The sequence below is a fragment of the Drosophila ficusphila genome, unplaced genomic scaffold (assembly GCF_018152265.1).
Source record: "Drosophila ficusphila isolate 14025-0441.05 unplaced genomic scaffold, ASM1815226v1 contig_198, whole genome shotgun sequence".
NCBI lineage: Eukaryota > Metazoa > Arthropoda > Insecta > Diptera > Drosophilidae > Drosophila > Drosophila ficusphila.
Window position 1 is genome coordinate 7,093,045 of NW_025064092.1, and position 20,463 is coordinate 7,113,507.

The 20,463-nt window shown below is 45.2% G+C and overlaps 5 protein-coding genes across 7 annotated transcripts; 3 read left to right on the forward strand and 2 right to left on the reverse strand.

Moving 5' to 3' along the window:
• The first annotated feature begins 387 nt into the window (after positions 1–387).
• On the forward strand, positions 388–978 carry LOC108095319 (probable small nuclear ribonucleoprotein G). The gene is made up of 3 exons (XM_017196396.2): positions 388–503; positions 568–715; positions 784–978. The coding sequence occupies exons 1-3, from the start codon at positions 472–474 to the stop codon at positions 832–834; spliced, it is 231 nt and encodes a 76-aa protein (XP_017051885.1). The 5' UTR covers positions 388–471; the 3' UTR covers positions 835–978.
• A 1,068-nt stretch (positions 979–2,046) lies between these two features.
• LOC108095318 (40S ribosomal protein S19a) lies at positions 2,047–3,056 on the reverse strand. The gene is made up of 3 exons (XM_017196394.1): positions 2,994–3,056; positions 2,639–2,709; positions 2,047–2,563 (listed from the first exon to the last, which is right to left on the reverse strand). The coding sequence occupies exons 2-3, from the start codon at positions 2,707–2,709 to the stop codon at positions 2,164–2,166; spliced, it is 471 nt and encodes a 156-aa protein (XP_017051883.1). The 5' UTR covers positions 2,994–3,056; the 3' UTR covers positions 2,047–2,163.
• A 460-nt stretch (positions 3,057–3,516) lies between these two features.
• LOC108095309 (rho-associated protein kinase 1) lies at positions 3,517–19,074 on the forward strand. Of its 2 annotated transcripts, none has more exons than XM_017196377.2 (11): positions 3,517–4,376; positions 4,439–4,624; positions 7,906–8,051; positions 8,111–8,367; positions 12,194–14,831; positions 14,895–15,169; positions 15,312–15,505; positions 15,687–15,880; positions 15,953–16,058; positions 16,412–16,636; positions 17,002–19,074. In XM_017196377.2, the coding sequence occupies exons 2-11, from the start codon at positions 4,557–4,559 to the stop codon at positions 17,084–17,086; spliced, it is 4,188 nt and encodes a 1,395-aa protein (XP_017051866.1). In that variant the 5' UTR covers positions 3,517–4,376; positions 4,439–4,556; the 3' UTR covers positions 17,087–19,074. The 2 variants fall into 2 exon arrangements, with proteins under 2 accessions (XP_017051866.1, XP_017051867.1); XM_017196378.2 differs by having other exon boundaries at positions 15,339–15,505.
• LOC108095311 lies at positions 8,522–10,166 on the forward strand. 2 transcript variants are annotated; one of them, XM_017196379.2, is made up of 2 exons: positions 8,522–9,022; positions 9,086–10,166. In XM_017196379.2, exons 1-2 carry the CDS (start codon positions 8,698–8,700, stop codon positions 9,982–9,984), a joined length of 1,224 nt encoding a protein of 407 aa, XP_017051868.1. In that variant the 5' UTR covers positions 8,522–8,697; the 3' UTR covers positions 9,985–10,166. The 2 variants fall into 2 exon arrangements, with proteins under 2 accessions (XP_017051868.1, XP_017051869.1); XM_017196380.2 differs by having other exon boundaries at positions 8,525–9,022; positions 9,089–10,166.
• LOC108095312 (angiopoietin-related protein 1-like) lies at positions 10,251–12,155 on the reverse strand. Its single transcript, XM_017196381.2, has 2 exons — positions 10,572–12,155; positions 10,251–10,515 (listed from the first exon to the last, which is right to left on the reverse strand). The coding sequence occupies exons 1-2, from the start codon at positions 11,681–11,683 to the stop codon at positions 10,377–10,379; spliced, it is 1,251 nt and encodes a 416-aa protein (XP_017051870.2). The 5' UTR covers positions 11,684–12,155; the 3' UTR covers positions 10,251–10,376.
• Positions 19,075–20,463: the final 1,389 nt, after the last annotated feature.

Genomic DNA, 20,463 nt, shown 5'->3' on the forward strand with positions numbered 1-20,463 from the left:
TTGCACGGTTTTCTTGTTGACCAGTGATAATGTTTGGCGATATGTTACCGAGCTGTTTTCGTTTACACTTGCGCGGAGTTAAATACAATATGTAATGATCCGTTCTCCGACGCGCAGACCTTCGTCGCGTTTACTAGTTTTTCAACACTGCTAAAGATATGGAAGAGCATGGTGGAATAAATAAAAGGTAGTGTTATAGGGTGTTTTCTCGTAAGTGCGGAAAAGAGTGAGTAAGCCCCACGGGTCTAAAATGTCCTAAGTCAATCACCCCACCATTGGTTGTAATCTTTGAATATTAGACAAACTCGTCCGCTAGAGGCGCTTTTTTTTTTTAACAAAACAACACTAACTTACAACACTTAACAAATAATTCGATATAATCGCAAGTGTTATAGATTCTCGATAGTTTCATCTCTATCCCTAAGGCCGCATTTTTGCTTAGTTTTCTGGTTTTTGCCAATTTTTACCAAAATGTCGAAGGCACATCCCCCAGAGTTGAAGAAGTAAGTGAAAAAGGATGCCAAAAGGCCAGAGCCTTACATTTTAATATATGAATAAAACTTAAAGGTACATGGACAAGCGAATGATGCTGAAACTGAACGGAGGACGCGCCGTGACCGGCATTCTGCGCGGTTTCGATCCCTTCATGAACGTGGTGCTGGACGATACGGTTGAGGAATGCAAGGACAACACGAAGAACAACATCGGCATGGTGGTAAGATTGCGGCTCTTTCCGAAATATACTTTCATTCAATGCTCTTACTACTGAACCTTCTTTTCCAGGTAATCCGCGGCAACAGCATTGTCATGGTGGAGGCTCTGGACAGGGTTTAACACCCGCCTCGGATCCCATTCCCCACAAGGACCTCAATCGTTAGCCGTAGTGTCTAGTCTTAAGGCTCCGAAAACATTCATGCGTTGCACACCTTCAGAAAACACACAAATGCGTAAATAAATTATATTATAAAAAGAGACAAATGACAGTCTATCTTTTATTCATTCAATAACTAGATATTCACATTATTCACGACCATAACAAAAATAAATGAACCAGCCAGTAATTCGCAAACCATGAATACTTGAAGTATAAATTAACCGTCAGCATCATTAATAGCCAAATTCGAAGCCTTTTGAACTTTCTTATCTAGCTGCTAAAGTGGGATCTTTTAGGCTGGATGATCTTTAGATCTTACCAATACGAGTCAAGTCCCTGAATAATAATTACTTTCTTGTATGTAAAACTGCAACGTTATTTCGCCACATTAAAATATTTTGAAGTGAAAATACAAAGCCAAATGGATTTATAATAAAATTACCTTTTTGATTTTATGTGAAGAACATGTCTTGTCAAATAAAGTAAATGGGACAATCTTAATAAACTCACGGTGTAAACTTATATATTGAGCCACAGTCGTTTTTATTTTGTACTAAAGTCGAAGCTTAATTGTTATAACCGCTTTAATACTGTTTAATTTTATCGCCTTGGAAATAGCTTCTCCACACATAGAAAAATTATCAGGTGGATACAAATTTAACCAGTTTGTTTTTTTTCGTCAAGCAATTTTGCACGTTTGCAGGATTTTAGGAAAAATAAATTTCCTTTTTTTGAATGGTTCTAAAATTTTGAAACACAATAGATCGCCAATCTTAAGTGATGACCAGAATCCCTAAAATTGGTATCTAACCAATTTAAAGTTAAAATTCGAAACCTCAAAATCCTTATACAAGTTGTCGCTTTTTTTTCTATAGCCGAAAAACTATTTTGACTTAAAATTCTTATTTGTAATTAAACAACTAAAGGCTAATTTAAGAGTGATAATTTAGAAAAACCCAAGTCCAGCTTTATGTTTTCATAATAAGAGCCACGTTAACTCGGCTTTGGATAACTAATGGTCCTTTTTTAAACTGTTATTCAAATAAAAACATTAATATATCTTGTTGATAACAAAATGCCAACTGTTCGGACATTAAAATAGTTCCAGTTAATAGTTATTCCCCTCGTGCCAGGCGAAACACATAATTTCTTAGGCATCCGAACACGTTATGTAGACTTTCAGTGAATTGGTTGGTTTTATTTCATCTCATCTCTCTCGTGCAAACAAAAAGCGCTTACAATAGAAGTCTAAAAATGCGATTTTAGATTCCGAAAGGGGCGCCGTGTGATTACTTGGAAATAACAAGGGGCCCGGTCTGCTTGGCGGCGTCGCGCTGCTTCACAACGATCTGGTTGGCGATCCGGTCGAGATCCCGCTGGCCGATGGAGCTCAGTTTGCGGCCACCGTCCGGGTGCTTCTCAACCAGGCGGGCGTGCTCCAAAGCCTGCAGGGCCTTGCGGGCGGCACCGTCGGCGGCGCGGCAGAAGTGCGACGGGTGGACACCGTTGCGCTTGCGTCCGCCGTAGATCTTGGTGATCGAGCCGACTCCAGCGGGACTGCGGTGGTACAAGTGGCGCAGGATCGAGGCGCAGCGCACGTAGAACCAATCGGGATCGTAGGGGGCCAGCTCCTTGAATTTGGCAGTCTTCACGATGTCCATCTGGTCGGGCACCTTCAACTTGCCAGTCCTTTTTCGGGAAGGGGGATAAACAAATCGGTTGTGAGGTTATGTGGTTGGATTGTAGCCCATCTATAATACTCACTTCTTGAGGAAGACGGCGACCGCCTTGGTAACCGCGTGCTGGTCAATATCCTTCACTGTGACGCCTGGCATCTGCGGTGTAAAAAAGGGAACCCATTAAAACATTGCCAAAAACACGTTGTTTCGAATTTTGCGACTCTCTCACACACACAAACACACTCGCTCATTGGCGCACACACAAGCACACGGGCACAACAAAAACTGTCAGCTGGTTTTTGTCCATGAAAATCACTTCTCCTGGGGCTTTAGCCCGCCCTTTCATTCAGCCGCATTCGGGCGTACGCTCTTTCATTTAATTTCACCCATTCAAAACATAAAAAAAATAGTAAATCACTTGAAAAGAATTTGAGCACAACCTTTCTCGTTAAAGTCAACCGGAAAAAAGAACAAGGCGCGTGAAGTTGGCTGCGGTTATTAGAGCTGGAACAGGCTGGCAGTCGTATCGATTTATCGAAAAGACTTGAATGCGAACAAATATCGATGCTTGAAATTGCATTGGTTTTTAATTTACTTAATTCAATAAAATAACTATTTTATAGGAAAAAATTTCTATAATATTTAACATAAATATAAATTCGGTTTCAATGATATATTGATGATATTTACTGTATCATTTTATAAACTCGTTACTTTTAAAAGTGGGATCGACAAATGTCTTTTTTGGATTTGACAATTTATTTCGCATTGAAAAGGAACTTCGTTAATTAAAACCCAATTCAAATACACATAGGCGTTGCTATTGAATTAACTTATCGAAAAACTTTGCTTCATCCAGCCACTATAAGCGTTGCCACCTGTTGGCGGTATTTTTTCGGCGAGCCAATCGGATCCCTCTTCGTCTTAGACCATGGTCACACTGCCGCCTCTCCGATATTTTGTCTTCGATATGTAAACATATTGGCATCTCTACCAGCACCGAACCGAAAGAAGTGCAACGCGCAGCGTCTAATTAAAACCAAATTGATCGATTTGGCCGCGGCCGAAACTGGACATTCGCAATTTGGGCGGTCAGCCGCCCCCAAATCCCGTCCCGACCCCCCGCGCGCTTCCCGCTGCCGACGAACAGCAGCACGTCGGTGTGTGACGCACGTCGGTGTGTGTGTGTGCGCCTTGTTATTGTTGTTGTAGCGCTTGCTACGTTCGCCGTTCGCAGTACGCTGGTTTGCGTGTGTGTGTGCAAAGAGGTATCGTTGGAATTAACAAAAAAAAGGAAGATAAAAACAAGATTGGAAAAAACTTAAAAGCCGAGAAACAAAGCTTGTATTCAAACATACCCAACGAACCACCTCCTCTCGGCCAGGTGCTCCACAAGTGTTTGGCCCAACTGTTGCATGCCTAGGATCACGGGACAATCCTGGTTAGCTCCACTGTTCGTCCGCAAACATCCTGATTAACCCGGTCGACCTGATTCGTTTTGAATATCCCGCAAGTTAGTACTTGTAAGGGTTCGCTGGGCTCCGGATTCCGGAAAACTAACGCATCTGGGAACGCCCGGGTGCTCGACTGCGTCCGCATGTGGCGTTGGCGGTACTCCAGCACGAGAAGCCAGCGCCAAGTGCTCCATTTGCATCCTAGTCCCCCGGCGGATTAGGATTCTATTCGGCGCTTCGACAGCAGTTAGCCAAACAGCAAGCCACGCTCGTGACCTCATCGCTATAACAACAACAGCGAGCGCTTGACGCGTGCCTCCTCATTACCATTAACATTCCCTATACGAGTCGACGACCATCTCCTGGCAGGTAAATAGAATCAATTAATCTCCCAGTCAGCATTTTTTTAAGCCCATTTTCACCGCTTTTAGGAGCAGCAGCTGACCAGTTGGAAGCACTGAAAGCCAAGCAACAGTTGATTAACAGGAACCAGCGGAAGGAGCAACATCTAACTGCCAGGAAACAGCGACTAAACCCCTTGGATTTTGCATGCCAGCTGGAGTAAAACCTGTGGCCAGCAGCAGTCAGGGCAGCATGGACGTGGAACGAAGGCGCCGGTGAGTGCCCGAGATGGCGGCTCAAATGCGACTGCTCCACTCAATTAATTGTCACCCGAAATGACCGAATGGCGGCAGCACAAGTAGCAGCAACAGCCATCGCACAGATACGTGCGATTTGTACAGACAGATTTGTGATTTCTGATTTGTGATTTGTTCAACTCTAAGCTGGCAGCCAGCTAGCACAGTTCAGCGCAAGCCAAACGGGCCAGGCCAAAACAAATCAAAAAGTAATACACCGCTGGCAAACACCTTCCATATCTCATGTTCAAAGCGACAGCGCGGCAATCAAATTGACAAGCGAGTGAACAAAACGGGGGGCGACTTTATAATAAATTTGCCATTTTCGCATTAAAATTTGTAACCAAACCAAACTGAAACGAACGCAGTGGCTGTAGATGCCGCCGTTTTGTCAGTTGCAGGCGTCGCGTTGCATCGGCTGCATCGTTTTGGGTTAAATCACAAAAAAAAAAAGAAACAGAGAACGGCAAAGAGGAACCCACAGTTCTCCCATTGGACAGTAGACGGTATATAGGGCATGTGGCCATGGCTAATGCCCGCCGCCCTCCATTCGAGCGATCCGGAACGGTACGTTGCTCTCCACGCTCCCAGCTCGTCCTGCTCCGTTTCCAAATTCAGATCGGACTCCACCACCTCACCTCGTTGTGGCTCTAAAAACCATTCCGTAGTTTCGACTATGCATATAAATTCCGTAGTTTTATTACCCATCCACTTCGGTATCTGTTGTGAGCAATCCGAAATGTACCTATTTGCGTACTAACAAAGGCCAATTGCATTGCGCATTTGGTCATAAAAGCTAAACGTTTCTTTGTGCTGGGCTAAATTAATTACAATTAGTTGGGTGTGAAGAGATTCTGCAACGCAAATGCAGATGATCTAGTCCTGGTGTATAAAGCATTCAATTTGTTAACGTTAAAGCCAACTGTTATCCAGCGCAAATTTGGCGACGTTGTATAAATTAAATTGAAAATTATATTGTCTATAGGTGACGATAATGTTGTCGTTGTCGTCGTTGTTGTTGTTGTTGTTGGTGGTGCCTCGGTTATTATGTATTATTATTGTTGCTGCTGTTGCTGTTGTTGTTGTTCATAATTATGTTGTTGTTGCCATTGCCGCTTTGGCCAAATCGAAATCAACTGCGGCAACGAAAATTCATCGCAGCATTTTTGAAAATTCCACTTTCCCAAGTTGTTTGCTTGCTGTGTGCTGCTATTACCCGCTGTTTGAGCGTTTTGTTTTTGGCTTTTCTGTCATGCCGTAAGTGGCGATGATGAAATCACAACAATTCAAACACCTTTTAGTATCAATTTTTAGCGCCGACTGTCATCGGTGTTTCGTTCGTTGAGCTGAGCTCGCTTCGAATCCGATTTGACCGTCTGGCGGACTCCTCCGACTTTGTCCACTCGACTGCTATTGAGTTTTTAAATATTTACCTTTCTGCCGGCTAATTGCATTTAGGTCTTTACAATTGGCATGTTTTTGAGAGGAGCATCTTTTCCAGTAAATACTTTTGGATGCCCAATTTGCCTAGCCCAATTTAATGGCTCTGTTCTTTTCCGAATAAGTTTCCCAATCTTTTCGGAAATTCCATTTGCGAAGGCTATCTTTCATGGTCTAGTAATCTCGTATGCAAATTCGTTTTTGTTTTCATTAACTATCAAATGTTCCCCAAGCACTTTCAATCTTGTCTCTTTTATAATTGTTTTTGTATATTTTAAAATTCAGACTCAACTTCAGATTCAGACTTATATTCTTTAAAGAAACAATTATTTACTGATTACATGTCTTAATGGCAAATGAATAATAATTTTATTTTGGCAGCCTGAATGTGAGTTTGCATGAAAAAGAATTACTCTGCCCAAAGTCAAGACATTAATGACCCAGTTGGCGTTCTAAGAAACCGCAATTAATTTGCTTTTAATATCAGTTGTGACTTACAACAAGAGCACTATCTTTGTTGGGTTTTCTCGGCCACTTTGCTGTCCAAGTCTGTGTGCATGAGTCTAGTTTTCAAGGTGCTTGGCTGGCTGCAAGGTGCTCCATTCCGAAAACAATGCAGCAAAATGAAGGCATCATCTTGGCAGGTCCAACTGCCCAAGTGGGACGGACGGACGGACGGACGTATCAACGGAGAGTGACTGTCACTGGCCGGCACATGTGCTGCATTCCTTCCATTCCATTCCACTTTATCAGAGTCAACAGAGTGGAGCGATAAAGTCGGCTCTTCTTCGATATCCCCTCGCTTCCGGGCAGCTCTATTTCTCCAGCCAGGTTCTTCTCAATGGGGCGCAGTGTTCGAGTCGCGATAATGTGTACATTTCTGGTGTACCGACTTGTGCCGACCGCCTGTCTGCCATCGAAACACCGGATCGGGGGCCAAATATCTGGGATTCCCACTTAAACGATAACTTCTGAGACCTTTTAAAATTGAAAAGCGTACCATCTCTGCGGATTGTTTATATTGTCAAATTAAAGAAAGTCGCGGTCAACAAATTCACCCCTCAATATATTATATTAATTTAATTGTTGTTGTAAAGTCACAATTTTTGAACGTATTTAAAAAAGTCTCATAGGATTTCTCTAAACTATAATTCTGTAAATCAGTTTGTTTTGCAGACGAACAATTTAAAAATGTCACAAGTAAACAGCTCATATAATAAGACTATATTTTCCGGGGTTTAAAATAGGCACCTATGTTTTTGTTGTAGGGAAATGCTGGCTGCTGAAGCTTATAAATTATTCGCATGACTTGGAAAAAGCCATTTCCCCCATTTGAACTGCCCCACGAAAATAGCCTTATCATTATGCCGAAATTTCCCGCACATTTCTAGCACCATGGCCAATTAAATTCGGTGAAGCACAAACAATAACAAATCTTTAATGCAGAGAATGTGCGAAGTTATTAATGCCATTAGTCGGTCGGATCGCAGCTGTGGGATGTAAGAAACTTGGATGCGGATGGCGGTGGCGATGGCGATGGTGGTACCGGGAAGTGTGTGGTGTTTACACTTCCACGAGTCCATGAGTAATCTGCGCACTTTTCCCCCCATAATAGTTCGGTGTCGTTGCTTTTTCTTTTCGTTTTCTTCGGTTTGTTTGCTTATGCGAGCGATTTGCATGACGACCAGCGGAAGAACAGTTGAACAATCAAACACTCATCGAAAGTAAACAATGAACGAATCGCGCAGATGATTAATTCCGCTTGCGGAACACCTCGAATTTTCAATTCTTATTCCTAATTTGTATTATTTGTTTTCTAGGGCGAATACGCTCGAGCGCGAGATGCGCGATCCGACGAGCATCTGCAATGTGGACTGCCTGCTGGACACCGTTTCGGCCTTGGTCAGGGATTGTGACCACGACTCCTTGCGGCGGCTGAAGAACATCGAACAGTATGCAGCCAAATGTGAGTTGTGCTGGCCATTCTCAATAATGATTTATTACTTACTGTTTTGTATTCTGCAGACAAACCCTTGGCGATGCAGATCAACCAGCTGCGCATGAACGTGGATGACTTTGACTTCATCAAGCTGATCGGCGCCGGCGCCTTTGGAGAGGTGCAGCTGGTGCGGCACAAGTCCTCCAGCCAGGTGTACGCCATGAAGCGGCTCTCCAAGTTCGAGATGATGAAGCGACCGGACTCCGCCTTCTTCTGGGAGGAGCGCCACATCATGGCACACGCCAACTCCGAGTGGATCGTGCAGCTGCACTTTGCGTTCCAGGTGAGACGACTTCCAAGCTTTTTCCTTGCTCGAAAGAATACTTGGTGGTCCTATTGATCGCTGGTTCTTTTAGGAGAAAGTGTTGCCCAACTACCTAAGCACGACTTTGCAAAGAGTTCCTTTATTTGTTAAGGGGACTCAATTTTGAAATCAATGTGACAAATAATTTATTTAGCATAGTAGGCCCTGCTTGATACTTCAAATTACTCTTCACCCAGTCGATTTCATTATACGCTTGTATACAGATTTTGTTTCGATAAGAAAATATTCCAACAACTGGCAAAAAGTAAAAAAGTGCCAACAAAACATAAAAAGCTAACTAAAGTGGCCATGCACAACTTAATTAAGAGCCGTGCCCTCTTCGAGATCCTCAGGAATCCTTTGCCAGAGGATTACTTTGACCAGGACAACGAGGAACTGGAGGTTGTAAGAGCGGAGGGGAATATGAATGAGATTGAGAACATGGCTGGCGGAGGTACAATTATGCTTAACCCCAACACACCGGAATTCGTGCCGGGCTTAAAAAAAGGCGAATCTACCAAAGATGAAGACAAAGTCAATTTGACTGAATTCAAGAAAAAGTTTCAGACTTCGGATGAGCAGAAGGAAAAACTAACTTCATCATCGAAGGGATCTTCCGAGAATACTGAGAAGTGTAATCGAGTTTTTATTTTGTTGATAATCGCCTTTGGTATACTTCAGTTCCTTTTCGTTTTAGCAGCTTTGGTTGTTCTATCAAAAGACGAAGACCATACGATTGTGCCCCGCATAAAGGGATTGAAAAAATCCACAGAGGATGATCCTCCTAAGCGCGAGGAGCGCACGGTTTCCAAGCAGATTCCGCCGGCTGTCATAAAGTTATTTAGTGCCACGGAGAAGCGTCGCTCTCATCGCCGAAAAGTGGCGGTGGAAGCCGTGTTATTGGCGGAAGAAAGACGCATGAGGACTGAATTAGTTTCCACCAAGGATGGACCAGGTGACAGCACTAAGATGGTCCAACCAGAGGTTCATCTCTCCCGATCCCCGATTAAGTTTTCGCCAGAGGAAAGGGTAAGAGTGGACCGCATGAGGATCGCAAAGAGGGAGCGCATCGAGAAGGCTCTCATGGAAATGGAAATGGAGAAGAAGGCGCTGGATCTGCTGGATCAGCAGAAAAAGGATGGCGAAAGGAAGGACAAGTCGGGAGCGACTGGCCGCAAAAGATATATACCCACCAGCAAGGAATGGGATGAACAGCGTCGGGCAAAGCACTTGGCCAGACTAAAGTCCGAAAAGGGGAATGCCAACGGCCAGCAGGCGAGCCAAACCAAGAGCCCTGCGACGGAATCCCTTGGCGGCAATGGCATGTCGGTGGTGATCTCGAGCGAGCAGAATCCTGAAGGCCTTGCTGAAGGGGAGACGCGCCGGGGAAATCTCACCCACTTTAAGTACCTACACACACACCAGCCACGTCGCGCATTCCACAAACCATTACAGATTCTAATCGAAGAGAAAGGAGGAGGACTCCTGCATCGTTATAGCATTGAAACCTTGCTGGAACTCGAACCGCAACCTGGGGATCTCGAAAAACCCAGTATCGATGATGCTTTCCATAAATTGGGATTTATTTGCAAATAATCACAGTTTCACAACGATTCGTTTAGCCTTATCTTTTTAGCTTCTGTTTTGTTTTCTTTCTTTCTTTGTTTTGAGTTCACAATTATAATTTTTTCCATAGACAGATAACTTTGTTAATGGTGTTCAGCCATGTATCATTTTAAATGCAATAAAGCTTTGTTTTCGAGTTTGGCTGCAAACTAGAAAGAAATATTATGGTCCCTAAGAACCAATCGGTTTTAAGCGAACGACTTGGCAATATAAAGCTTTAAAATAAATAGGTTCCCTTGTTTTTTAGACAATACTTTATTTGAAACCTTGAACAATTAATATGTTTTGTTCAATACTTTGCTATTTGTTCTGTTGGCATTCGTTATAAAAATGTGTTGAAACGGCAGGCTGTACAACATGGCTTACACTCCCGCAGGCTTAATCATAATTTGAACAAAGGTATACGAGATTTTATCCCAGTTGTCCCAGTGACGGCAATGGATTCCATTTTTATGTTGCTGTGTAACGTAACCCTCCTTAAAGTATTTTCCATTGAGCGAGCTGTAAGGGAAAGTCCTCTAATTTATGTGGCCGAGTGAATTGCGCAGAATGCTTACCAATACCCACAGTCCTTGTACCAAAAACCACCGTTTTCGTTGGAAGCACAATTATAAATGTATTCATCATTATCCCGGTCCAGAGTGGTGAACTTTTGGTTCAGGTTGTATTTAAGGGAGATCTCCAAATCATCGAATTGATTTCCCAGCGATTTCAGCACGTACGAATCCCTTTCGCTGCCAATTTGAAAATTGTCATACACAGTGGAAGTGGTGCTTCCGTCAGCTTTGCCAAGCTGAATTAAAAGTTCGATGCGGCGGTTCTGAGTTAATGCGTAAATCTTCTCCAGTCCGAGGAAAAACTCGCCCCTCACATTTCCAAATCCATCCTTGTAGTCCTGCCAGGGTCGATTAAAGTTTTCCGATCCGTCCCGGCGCCTTTGGACGATCATCCAATTATTTTGGAGTGGCACTTCGAACGGGCTTAATCCGCGTATTTTCACTTCGTAAATACCAAAGCCATAGGGACAGCCGTTCCCAGATTTGCACTTTAAATATTCATTTGATTCATTTTTGTGAGATTGATAAGGTACTGTGATTGGCAGAGATTTCACTGGTTCATTACATAATCTACTGTTTTGTGTGCAATATTGTAATTTGTCCTCTTCTTCCTGAAGACGTTTCTTTAAGTCGTTGATTTCTAAATCTTGTAAGTTCATTTTATTATTATTTTCCTTTAATTCGATTTGAATTTCGCTTTGGTTTTTTAATTGTTTCTCCATTTCTTGAATGCTTGCATTCAACTTATTTATTGTTGCATTTTGATCCCGGACTTTCTGAAGTCGACTGATAGCTTCAAACATGCTTCTTTCCCGTTTATTTTGATTCTCAATTGTTTTTGTTTGATTTGTTATCAGCACCTTTTGATTATTCACAGTTGCGTTTAGTGCAATGACAACATGTCTTTTCATTTCGATTTGTATGTTTAAAACATCTAATTCAGTGTTTAATTTGTTAATAGTTTCGGTCAGAGTATTTATCGTGCATCTAAGTTTTTCGTTGTCATGAAGAATCTTCTCAAAGCCATCCTCTGAAGAAAATTCTGCACGGGTAGAGGAAAGCCTATTCAAGAGCAACACTGACAGAAAAATCGCAAAGCAGTGCGATCTCATTATGCTAAGTATGCGAAGCGCCGGAGTTCCCGATTAAAACTGAGCTCCAAACGCATTTTCGCACAACAATTTATAACACAAACACCCAAACATTTTCTGTGAAATTTTTTTTCCATGACTTTTGCTTAGCTTTTGTTGACAGACCACCCCACCAGTCTATATAGTAAAGTATATACTTACACTTGAGTAGCTATATGTGGTAGTATAATCTCCGACGTATTCTTTATCTTCTCTATTTATGTGAAATATTTCTGAAATATTTATGGGCGAACTCAGAGTACGAAAGCGTACTCTAGCTTTAAAAAAATGACGTAGCGATTATTATTTGGATGGCAATATAACAAATCATAATAAAAATATATTTAATGTCGCCATTAGTTGAGGTTTAATTTCTTGAAAGAGATTAAAGGTCTAGACTCTATACCTCTATACTATAGAGGATCGCAGGAATATGAAGTAAACAAACTGTCTAAGCGAAAATCACCCAACAATCTCTGTTTCTCTCCGCAGGATGCCAAGTACCTGTACATGGTGATGGACTTCATGCCCGGCGGCGACATCGTGTCCCTGATGGGCGACTACGACATACCGGAGAAGTGGGCCATCTTCTACACGATGGAGGTGGTGCTGGCCCTGGACACCATCCACAACATGGGCTTCGTGCATCGCGACGTCAAGCCGGACAACATGCTGCTCGACAGCTACGGCCACCTGAAGCTGGCCGACTTCGGCACCTGCATGCGGATGGGGGCCAACGGGCAGGTGGTGTCCAGCAATGCGGTGGGCACGCCGGACTACATCAGTCCGGAGGTGCTGCAGTCGCAGGGCGTGGACAACGAGTACGGGAGGGAGTGCGACTGGTGGTCGGTGGGCATCTTCCTCTACGAGATGCTCTTCGGCGAGACGCCCTTCTACGCCGACTCCCTGGTCGGCACCTACGGCAAGATCATGGACCACAAGAACTCGCTCAGCTTCCCGCCCGAGGTGGATATCAGTGAGCAGGCGAAGGCCCTCATCCGTGCCTTCCTCACGGACCGAACACAGCGCCTGGGTCGCTACGGCATCGAGGACATCAAGGCGCATCCCTTTTTCCGCAACGACACCTGGTCGTTTGACAACATCCGCGAGAGCGTGCCGCCGGTGGTGCCGGAGCTCTCCTCCGACGACGATACGCGCAACTTCGAGGACATCGAGCGGGACGAGAAGCCGGAGGAGGTGTTCCCCGTGCCCAAGGGCTTCGATGGCAACCACCTGCCCTTCATCGGCTTCACCTACACCGGCGACTACCAGCTGCTGTCCAGCGACACCGTCGACTCCGAGTCCAAGGAGACGAGCGGGGCGGTCAACAGCGGAGCGGCGAGCAATAACCATGGCCATGGCCATGGGCACAACCACCGCCACCGGCCATCCAACTCCAATGAGCTGAAGCGTCTGGAGGCGCTGCTGGAGCGGGAACGCGGTCGCTCGGAGGCCCTGGAGCAGCAGGACGCCGGACTGCGGCAGCAGATCGAGCTGATTACGAAACGCGAGGCGGAGCTGCAGCGGATCGCCTCGGAGTACGAGAAGGATCTGGCCCTGCGCCAGCACAACTACAAGGTGGCCATGCAGAAGGTCGAGCAGGAGATCGAGCTGCGCAAGAAGACCGAAGCGCTGCTCGTCGAGACGCAGCGCAATCTGGAGAACGAGCAGAAGACGCGGGCGCGCGACCTCAACATCAACGACAAGGTGGTCCTGCTGGAGAAGCAGCTGCTCGAGATGGAGCAGAGCTACAAAACCGAAACGGAGCACACGCAGAAGCTGAAGAAGCAGAACGCCGAGCTGGGCTTCACGGTCAAGTCGCAGGAGGAGAAGGTGCGCGACATGGCCGACATGATCGATACGCTGCAGAAGCACAAGGACGAACTGGGCCAGGAGAACGCCGAGCTAACGGCTCTGGTGGTGCAGGAGAAGAACCTGCGCTCGCAGCTGAAGGAGCTGCACAAGGAGGCCGAGAACAAGATGCAGACGCTGGCGAACGACATCGAGCGGACGCTGAGTCGCGAGCAGAAGGCCCAGGAGGACAACCGGGCGCTGCTCGAGAAGATCAGCGACCTGGAGAAGGCGCACGCCGGCCTCGACTTCGAGCTGAAGGCCGCCCAGGGTCGCTACCAGCAGGAGGTGAAGGCCCACCAGGAGACGGAGAAGTCGCGGCTCGTTTCGCGGGAGGAGGCCAATCTGCAGGAGGTGAAGGCCCTGCAGTCGAAGCTCAACGAGGAGAAGTCCGCCCGCATCAAGGCCGATCAGCATTCGCAGGAGAAGGAGCGCCAACTGAGCATGCTCTCGGTGGACTACCGCCAGATCCAGTTGCGCCTGCAGAAGCTGGAGGGCGAGTGCCGCCAGGAGTCGGAGAAGGTGGCCGCCCTGCAGTCGCAGCTCGACCAGGAGCACAGCAAGCGCAACGCCCTGCTTTCGGAGCTCAGCCTGCACAGCTCGGAGGTGGCCCACCTGCGTTCGCGGGAGAACCAGCTGCAGAAGGAGCTGGCCGCCCAGCGGGAGGCCAAGCGGCGCTTCGAGGAGGATCTTGGCCAGCTGAAGAGCACCCACCACGAGGCGCTGGCCAACAACCGGGAGCTGCAGGCCCAACTGGAGGCGGAGCAGTGCTTCTCGCGGCTGTACAAGACGCAGGCGAACGAGAATCGCGAGGAGAGCGCCGAGCGGCTGGTCAAGATCGAGGATCTCGAGGAGGAGCGCGTCTCGCTGAAGCACCAGGTCCAAGTGGCCGTTGCCCGTGCCGATTCCGAGGCGCTGGCCCGGTCGATTGCCGAGGAGACGGTGGCCGATCTCGAGAAGGAGAAGACCATCAAGGAGCTGGAGCTGAAGGACTTTGTGATGAAGCACCGCAACGAGATCAACGCCAAGGAGGCGGCACTGGCTGGGCTCAAGGAGGCGGAGATCGAGCTGCACAAGAAGCTGTCGCAGAAGGGCGTCGAGTGCGAGGATCTCGTGCAGCAGCACAAGAAGCAGCAGGAGGAGCTGTCGCTGTTGCGCAGCAGCAAGGACGAGGAGATCAACAAGCTCCTCGAGAAGTGCAAGAACGAGGTGCTGCTAAAGCAGGTGGCGGTCAACAAGCTGGCCGAGGTGATGAACCGACGCGACTCCGACCTGCCCAGTAAGTAGTATTTCTCTATCCATTCCCTGAAAGGAGGCTTCACTTACATCATTTCCATTTCAGAGCAAAAGAACAAGGCCCGCTCCACGGCGGAGCTGCGGAAGAAGGAGAAGGAGATGCGCCGGCTGCAGCAGGAGCTGTCGCAGGAGCGCGACAAGTTCAACCAGCTGCTGGTCAAGTACCAGGACCTGCAGCAGCAGCACGCCGAGGAGCAGCAGCTCAAGCAGAAGATGGTCATGGAGATCGACTGCAAGGCCACCGAGATCGAGCACCTCCAGAGCAAGCTCAACGAGACGGCGTCGCTCTCGTCGGCGGACAACGATCCCGAGGACAGCCAGGTGAGCATCTTAGCCAGTAGTAGCCGGCGCACACTGAACACTCACACTCACACTCAAACCCACACTGTCTCTGACAAACACCACGCGCTCCGTCCGCTCCGCTCCACCCCACTCCGCTCCACACCACTCCACTCCGCTGTAGCACTCCTCTCTGCTCTCCCTCACACAGGACTCGGTCTTCGAGGGCTGGCTGAGTGTGCCCAACAAGCAGAACCGGCGGCGTGGCCACGGCTGGAAGCGGCAGTACGTCATCGTCTCCTCGCGCAAGATCATCTTCTACAACTCGGACATTGACAAGCACAACACCACGGATGCCGTGCTCATCCTGGACCTGAGGTAAGTGGCAGTTTGGACTTCAAGAGCGGGTAAATCACACAAAAGAGATTGTAAAGATTTAAAGTATTTAAATCACTGTTCCTGACTTTATAAGTGTGTTCTCTTTTCATGTGGTTAACCCTCAAATGATTTCCTATTATTCCAATCCCTTGCTAATATACTTGTTCTTGTGCTCCTGCAGCAAAGTGTACCATGTCCGCAGCGTCACTCAGGGCGATGTCATTCGCGCCGATGCCAAAGAGATTCCGCGCATCTTCCAGCTGCTCTACGCCGGCGAGGGCGCCTCCCATCGTCCCGACGAGCAGAGTCAGCTGGACGTGAGCGTGCTGCACGGCAACAGCAACGAGGAGCGCCCGGGCACCATTGTCCACAAGGGTAAGTCTACATACTATCCTGGCACTCTCATTTCTTTTGAACCTATTGAACCCATTTATATTCTTTGCACAGGTCACGAGTTCGTCCACATCACCTACCACATGCCCACGGCCTGCGAGGTGTGCCCGAAGCCGTTGTGGCACATGTTCAAGCCGCCGGCGGCTTACGAATGCAAGAGGTTAGTCTGCGAGTAGAATTCGTGGATATAGGAAATCCCTAATCAATAGTTAGCCTATTCTAGCTTATTTAAAGAAATTACGTTCTCACAAACAATTATTTCTAATAATCAGACTTATATGTTATAGAATTCACTTAGTTATGAATAAGTAGCTTTATGAAATGTAATTGCTTATCGTTTTCTTGTATGATTAATGAACTAGATAAACTCCAATTCATTTAAACTATATGCTATGACTCAATGATAGATATGAACTAGTAACTTTATCAATTGTATTTACATATATTTTTCTAACATACTCCTTAAATTATTTGCTGAACTTCCACTTATTCAAACTATTGCTCCTTTTGCAGATGCCGCAACAAGATTCACAAGGAGCATGTGGACAAGCACGACCCACTGGCGCCCTGCAAGCTGAACCACGATCCGCGCAGCGCCAGGGACATGCTGCTGCTGGCCGCCACGCCCGAGGAGCAGTCGCTGTGGGTGGCGCGCCTGCAGAAGCGTATCCAAAAGAGTGGATACAAGGCCAACTCGTCGAACAACAACAGCACCGATGGCAGCAAGATATCGCCCAGGTAAACCAGCACCAGGTTCAGGAGGTTCAGGACCTAAGCCCTTGACGTTGCCCGGTCGTCAGCAGCAGTCCAAATGTGTTTCCAAGCCAACCAAGCAACCAGCCAACCAACCAACCCACTACTAACCGAATTAACCAACTAAGTGTGGCAATCCCAACCCGAAAATCCCCCGGCTTTTGTGTTCCCCGTGTCTGTGCGTGTGTCTCTAATCTCGATTGGTATTTCTCTTTCTCTCTCTTCCCACCCACTGTCGCTGCTAACCACCAACAAATCATCATCACCACTATATCATCAACATCATGATCATCACTATCATCACCATCATCATCATAAACCATAATTCATCATTCGAAACGAATTGGCAGCCAATCGACGCGCTCCTCCTACAAGCCGTATCCGGTGAATGTGCAACGCTCCGCCACGCTGCCAGCAAATTCATCGCTGAAATGAACGCCAGCCGCCGATGTGAGTCGATCCCAGATCCAAGATGCCACATGCCACAGGCCATGCAGCAGCTTTCAGCCTCCAGCCCCAACGAAACTAAAGCTATATGCTATATGCTAACCGATACACTGATCTAGGGAGGAAAGATGGGAGAGAGCAACTGCTAATTGAATGGCAACTACAACTGCAACTACTATCTTTAATTAACGCCCTTAAAAACAACAACAACATACATGCTACAGTAATCTACAAATATTTTTTGAGTAATTTACAAGCTACAACTAAACTGAAACTAAAACTAAAACAAAAACAAAAACTAATACTAAACGGTATCTTAAAGAATATGTAAAGCCAATGCAACTCGTTTAACGCTTACCTAACCGAAATCGAACCGAAATGGTGAATGGTGAGGAACGTAGATGAGCAGTGGCAACGTCAGGCGGGTCAGATAAACCGTGGATGTGTCGCGTCGCTGTACTTTATATACTATATATAAATATAAATACGATATGGTATTCCCCATGGCTTGCGATTGCGATTGCGATTGTATTCTGTCAACGCGCTCAGCACAACGATGATGAGAGCTGTACTTAGTTAAGTGAATCCTTGGCGCAACAGGGGAGATGCTTCAGTGGCCTCCCCCTTGCACCCCGATGCCTTGTAAGAACTTTTTTTTTACACATATATATATTTATATGCATATATAACGTATATATATATACGAACTTGTTGTTCTTGTGTAGCGAATCCGATTGGCCAAACGTTGTTCTTAGTTGTAAGACGAGACGGGGAGAAGATAACAAATAACCATGAACAGAGCTATCCAATATATTCGTAGAGACATAGAGATATATACGTTAATATATATGTTAACTTCCCCAAGAGCATATCCTGTAAGCCACAAGCCAGCTGACAACAAAAACGAACCGAGCAATCAACAAACCAGAACTAAGTTAAAGCCACTTTACAAAGCTTTAACTTGTATTCCATTTAATGAGCACTCTTTTTTACATACATAATATATATAGTAGATTAACGTGTACAAGAAGGAGCGCTGGGAAAGCGAATATCAATCAGTTACTTAAAAGCAAACTAAATATGCTGTCCTGTTTCAGTTTCCAGTTCCGATTCCAAATCGGTTTTAGGTTGCAAACACTTTGCCTCAGAGGCAAAACGAAATTAAAACCTCGAAGTTGTATAAGAGTTGTATTCTTAAATTTTCTAATTTTATCCCATAAAAAAAACGAAGAAAGACTCGATGGGAACCGGAAACGGAAACGAAAACGAAAACGGAATAGAGTGTCTCTAGCCAAGGACAGAGCGAAACATGAATCGAACCGAAACTATAAACTATACTAAACTGATGTGAAGCAAAGTACGGTACACCTAACTTTACGAAATGAAAGATGCGACACCGAGTTGTGTGTAAAAGGCTACGTCTAAGTATTAAATATCCAATATGTTCTAGTTGTAAGCTAAGCAAATTATTTATTTCGACAACGGAAACGGCAGCAGCTTAGCACTCGACAATTTGTATGATTTGTATTCCATTAATGTTGATTTTAATTATGAGTTCGAACCCGTTTTGAGTTTCTGTAATCTTGAGTAGTTTGTTTTTACAGAGTGTACAGAGTGAAAGGCGCCAGCGAATTGCATTTAAAACAAAAATTAACGATAATAGCGATATTTTCAAGTTCTGGCCGGCCTTAAACGTTCGGTAGTCGGTTATTGTTAATCGCCAATCGTCTATCGATATTTGCAAATCGGCCGCAAAGCTCGGACTTTGATTGTGAAATCAAAGTGCTGCTTTCATCTAACTTTGTATTTTATTTGCACTATTATTATGATGATCATTCGTATTACGTTTATGTTTAATTGTACTCTCTAGTTTAACCACGTCTGTAATTGCATTTGTCCTCGATTCTTATCGACTGGCATCCAAATGGAATTGCAGGCGTCAAGTAAATAAAACGATAATGTGTATAAAATCAGTATTCATTTGTTTTCTGTTTTTTATTTATTTGATTTCTTTTCGGTTTGCTTTGGTTTGGTTTCTTTGTGTTCATTATCCCATATCATAGATCTTCTGGAGCAGCAGAATATACTATACTATACGAACGATGAGACTGTAAAATCGCCTTATCGGAACAATCAACAGGAATCGAAAGCAATTTCTAGCCGCATAACGTATAACGGATATATTTGTTTGTAAAATAGAGTTTTAACTAGGCTAAGCCCAATGAAAAGTCTGATTAAACGAGAAAACTTCGTGAAAACTGGCTCTTAAAACCGCCTCTTATTTGGGTCATTAATCTGGCCCCTAAATACGTGATAGGCATCGAAATGTGTCGGAGTCTTTGGGTCCATTAGCCCCATTTGCATGCCGATTTGCATTTGCATTTGGATTGGATCTTAATGGAACTGGGATGGAAATGGGCAGCCATTGTCCCCGGCTGCATATTTTATTAATATTTTTCAACTAGTTTCTGGTTTATGCTTTGCAGCATTGCGTTGTCTCTGTATAATTCCCATCTGTTTCTCAAATTTTTTTTATTTTATTTTATCTTTTTTTTTCTGTTTCTGTTTTTTTTTTTTTTTTTTTTGGCATTTTGGCTGACATTTTGTAGTTCAAGGTGAGTTGGCCAGACCGCTGCGGGAGCTTTGGAGCTAATTAGCATGGCCACGCCCATAAAGCGCTACGCCCCCTTCGGCCGACAAAAAATCAACACCTGGTCGCAGAACATCTGCAAGAGTTCAAAGCGATCGTTAAGCTTGGGTGTGTGGAAGATTAATTAGCGCCCATCATCTTTGTCACCCATTTAACCGTCTTCAGTTTTCAGACATCGGACGTCACTCCCCCTCCGCCCCGTCCCTTAACTCCACCCCTGGCCAATCAGTTCAAGGCCGCGGCGAACCCACAAAATATGCATAAATATTTCTTTACAGCTTTTTAATTTGGAACCATCATACATACGTATACCTTGAATTGGTTCAGGCCGTCTTACTTCGAGATGGATTTTAAGCGGATTTTATGGTCTGCGGATTGGGATTCTTCCACCTGGTGTCACTATAAAATTTTAAATGCATTCACAGTGATTTCCGGATGAATAAAAACGTCATTTCGTCATTTACGTAGTATTCTATTCATTACTATTTAAATGAAGTCTTTATAATAGAGAACTTTATTGGCTATCCAAGGTTTTGCAAACTGCCTTTGCAATTCGATTTTAATGTTAAAAACTTAAATTTAACAAAGAACAAATTTCAATATAGCGAGTTTTGTTTTTGTTCTTAATTTTACAGGTTTTACAGTATTCAAATATTGTATTCGGGTGTTAGACACATTAAAATGAAGGAAATGTGTAGAGAATTCGGATCTTAGT

What these genes read in the sequence shown, in the direction of transcription:
- LOC108095318 (XM_017196394.1), bottom strand. Translation starts at nt 2,709, where the DNA reads ATGCCAGGCGTCACAGTGAAGGATATTGACCAGCACGCGGTTACCAAG. An exon ending in GTCGCCGTCTTCCTCAAGAA is followed by an intron (nt 2,564 to 2,638) that starts GTGAGTATTATA and finishes TTCCCGAAAAAG; the next exon opens with GACTGGCAAGTTGAAGGTGC.
- LOC108095311 (XM_017196379.2), top strand. Translation starts at nt 8,698, where the DNA reads ATGCACAACTTAATTAAGAGCCGTGCCCTCTTCGAGATCCTCAGGAAT. An exon ending in TTCCGAGAATACTGAGAAGT is followed by an intron (nt 9,023 to 9,085) that starts GTAATCGAGTTT and finishes TTTTCGTTTTAG; the next exon opens with CAGCTTTGGTTGTTCTATCA.
- LOC108095309 (XM_017196377.2), top strand. Translation starts at nt 4,557, where the DNA reads ATGCCAGCTGGAGTAAAACCTGTGGCCAGCAGCAGTCAGGGCAGCATG. An exon ending in ACGCGACTCCGACCTGCCCA is followed by an intron (nt 14,832 to 14,894) that starts GTAAGTAGTATT and finishes TTTCCATTTCAG; the next exon opens with AGCAAAAGAACAAGGCCCGC. An exon ending in GTGCTCATCCTGGACCTGAG is followed by an intron (nt 15,506 to 15,686) that starts GTAAGTGGCAGT and finishes GTGCTCCTGCAG; the next exon opens with CAAAGTGTACCATGTCCGCA.
- LOC108095312 (XM_017196381.2), bottom strand. Translation starts at nt 11,683, where the DNA reads ATGAGATCGCACTGCTTTGCGATTTTTCTGTCAGTGTTGCTCTTGAAT. An exon ending in TACAAGGACTGTGGGTATTG is followed by an intron (nt 10,516 to 10,571) that starts GTAAGCATTCTG and finishes TTTCCCTTACAG; the next exon opens with CTCGCTCAATGGAAAATACT.
- LOC108095319 (XM_017196396.2), top strand. Translation starts at nt 472, where the DNA reads ATGTCGAAGGCACATCCCCCAGAGTTGAAGAA. An exon ending in CATCCCCCAGAGTTGAAGAA is followed by an intron (nt 504 to 567) that starts GTAAGTGAAAAA and finishes TAAAACTTAAAG; the next exon opens with GTACATGGACAAGCGAATGA. An exon ending in AGAACAACATCGGCATGGTG is followed by an intron (nt 716 to 783) that starts GTAAGATTGCGG and finishes CTTCTTTTCCAG; the next exon opens with GTAATCCGCGGCAACAGCAT.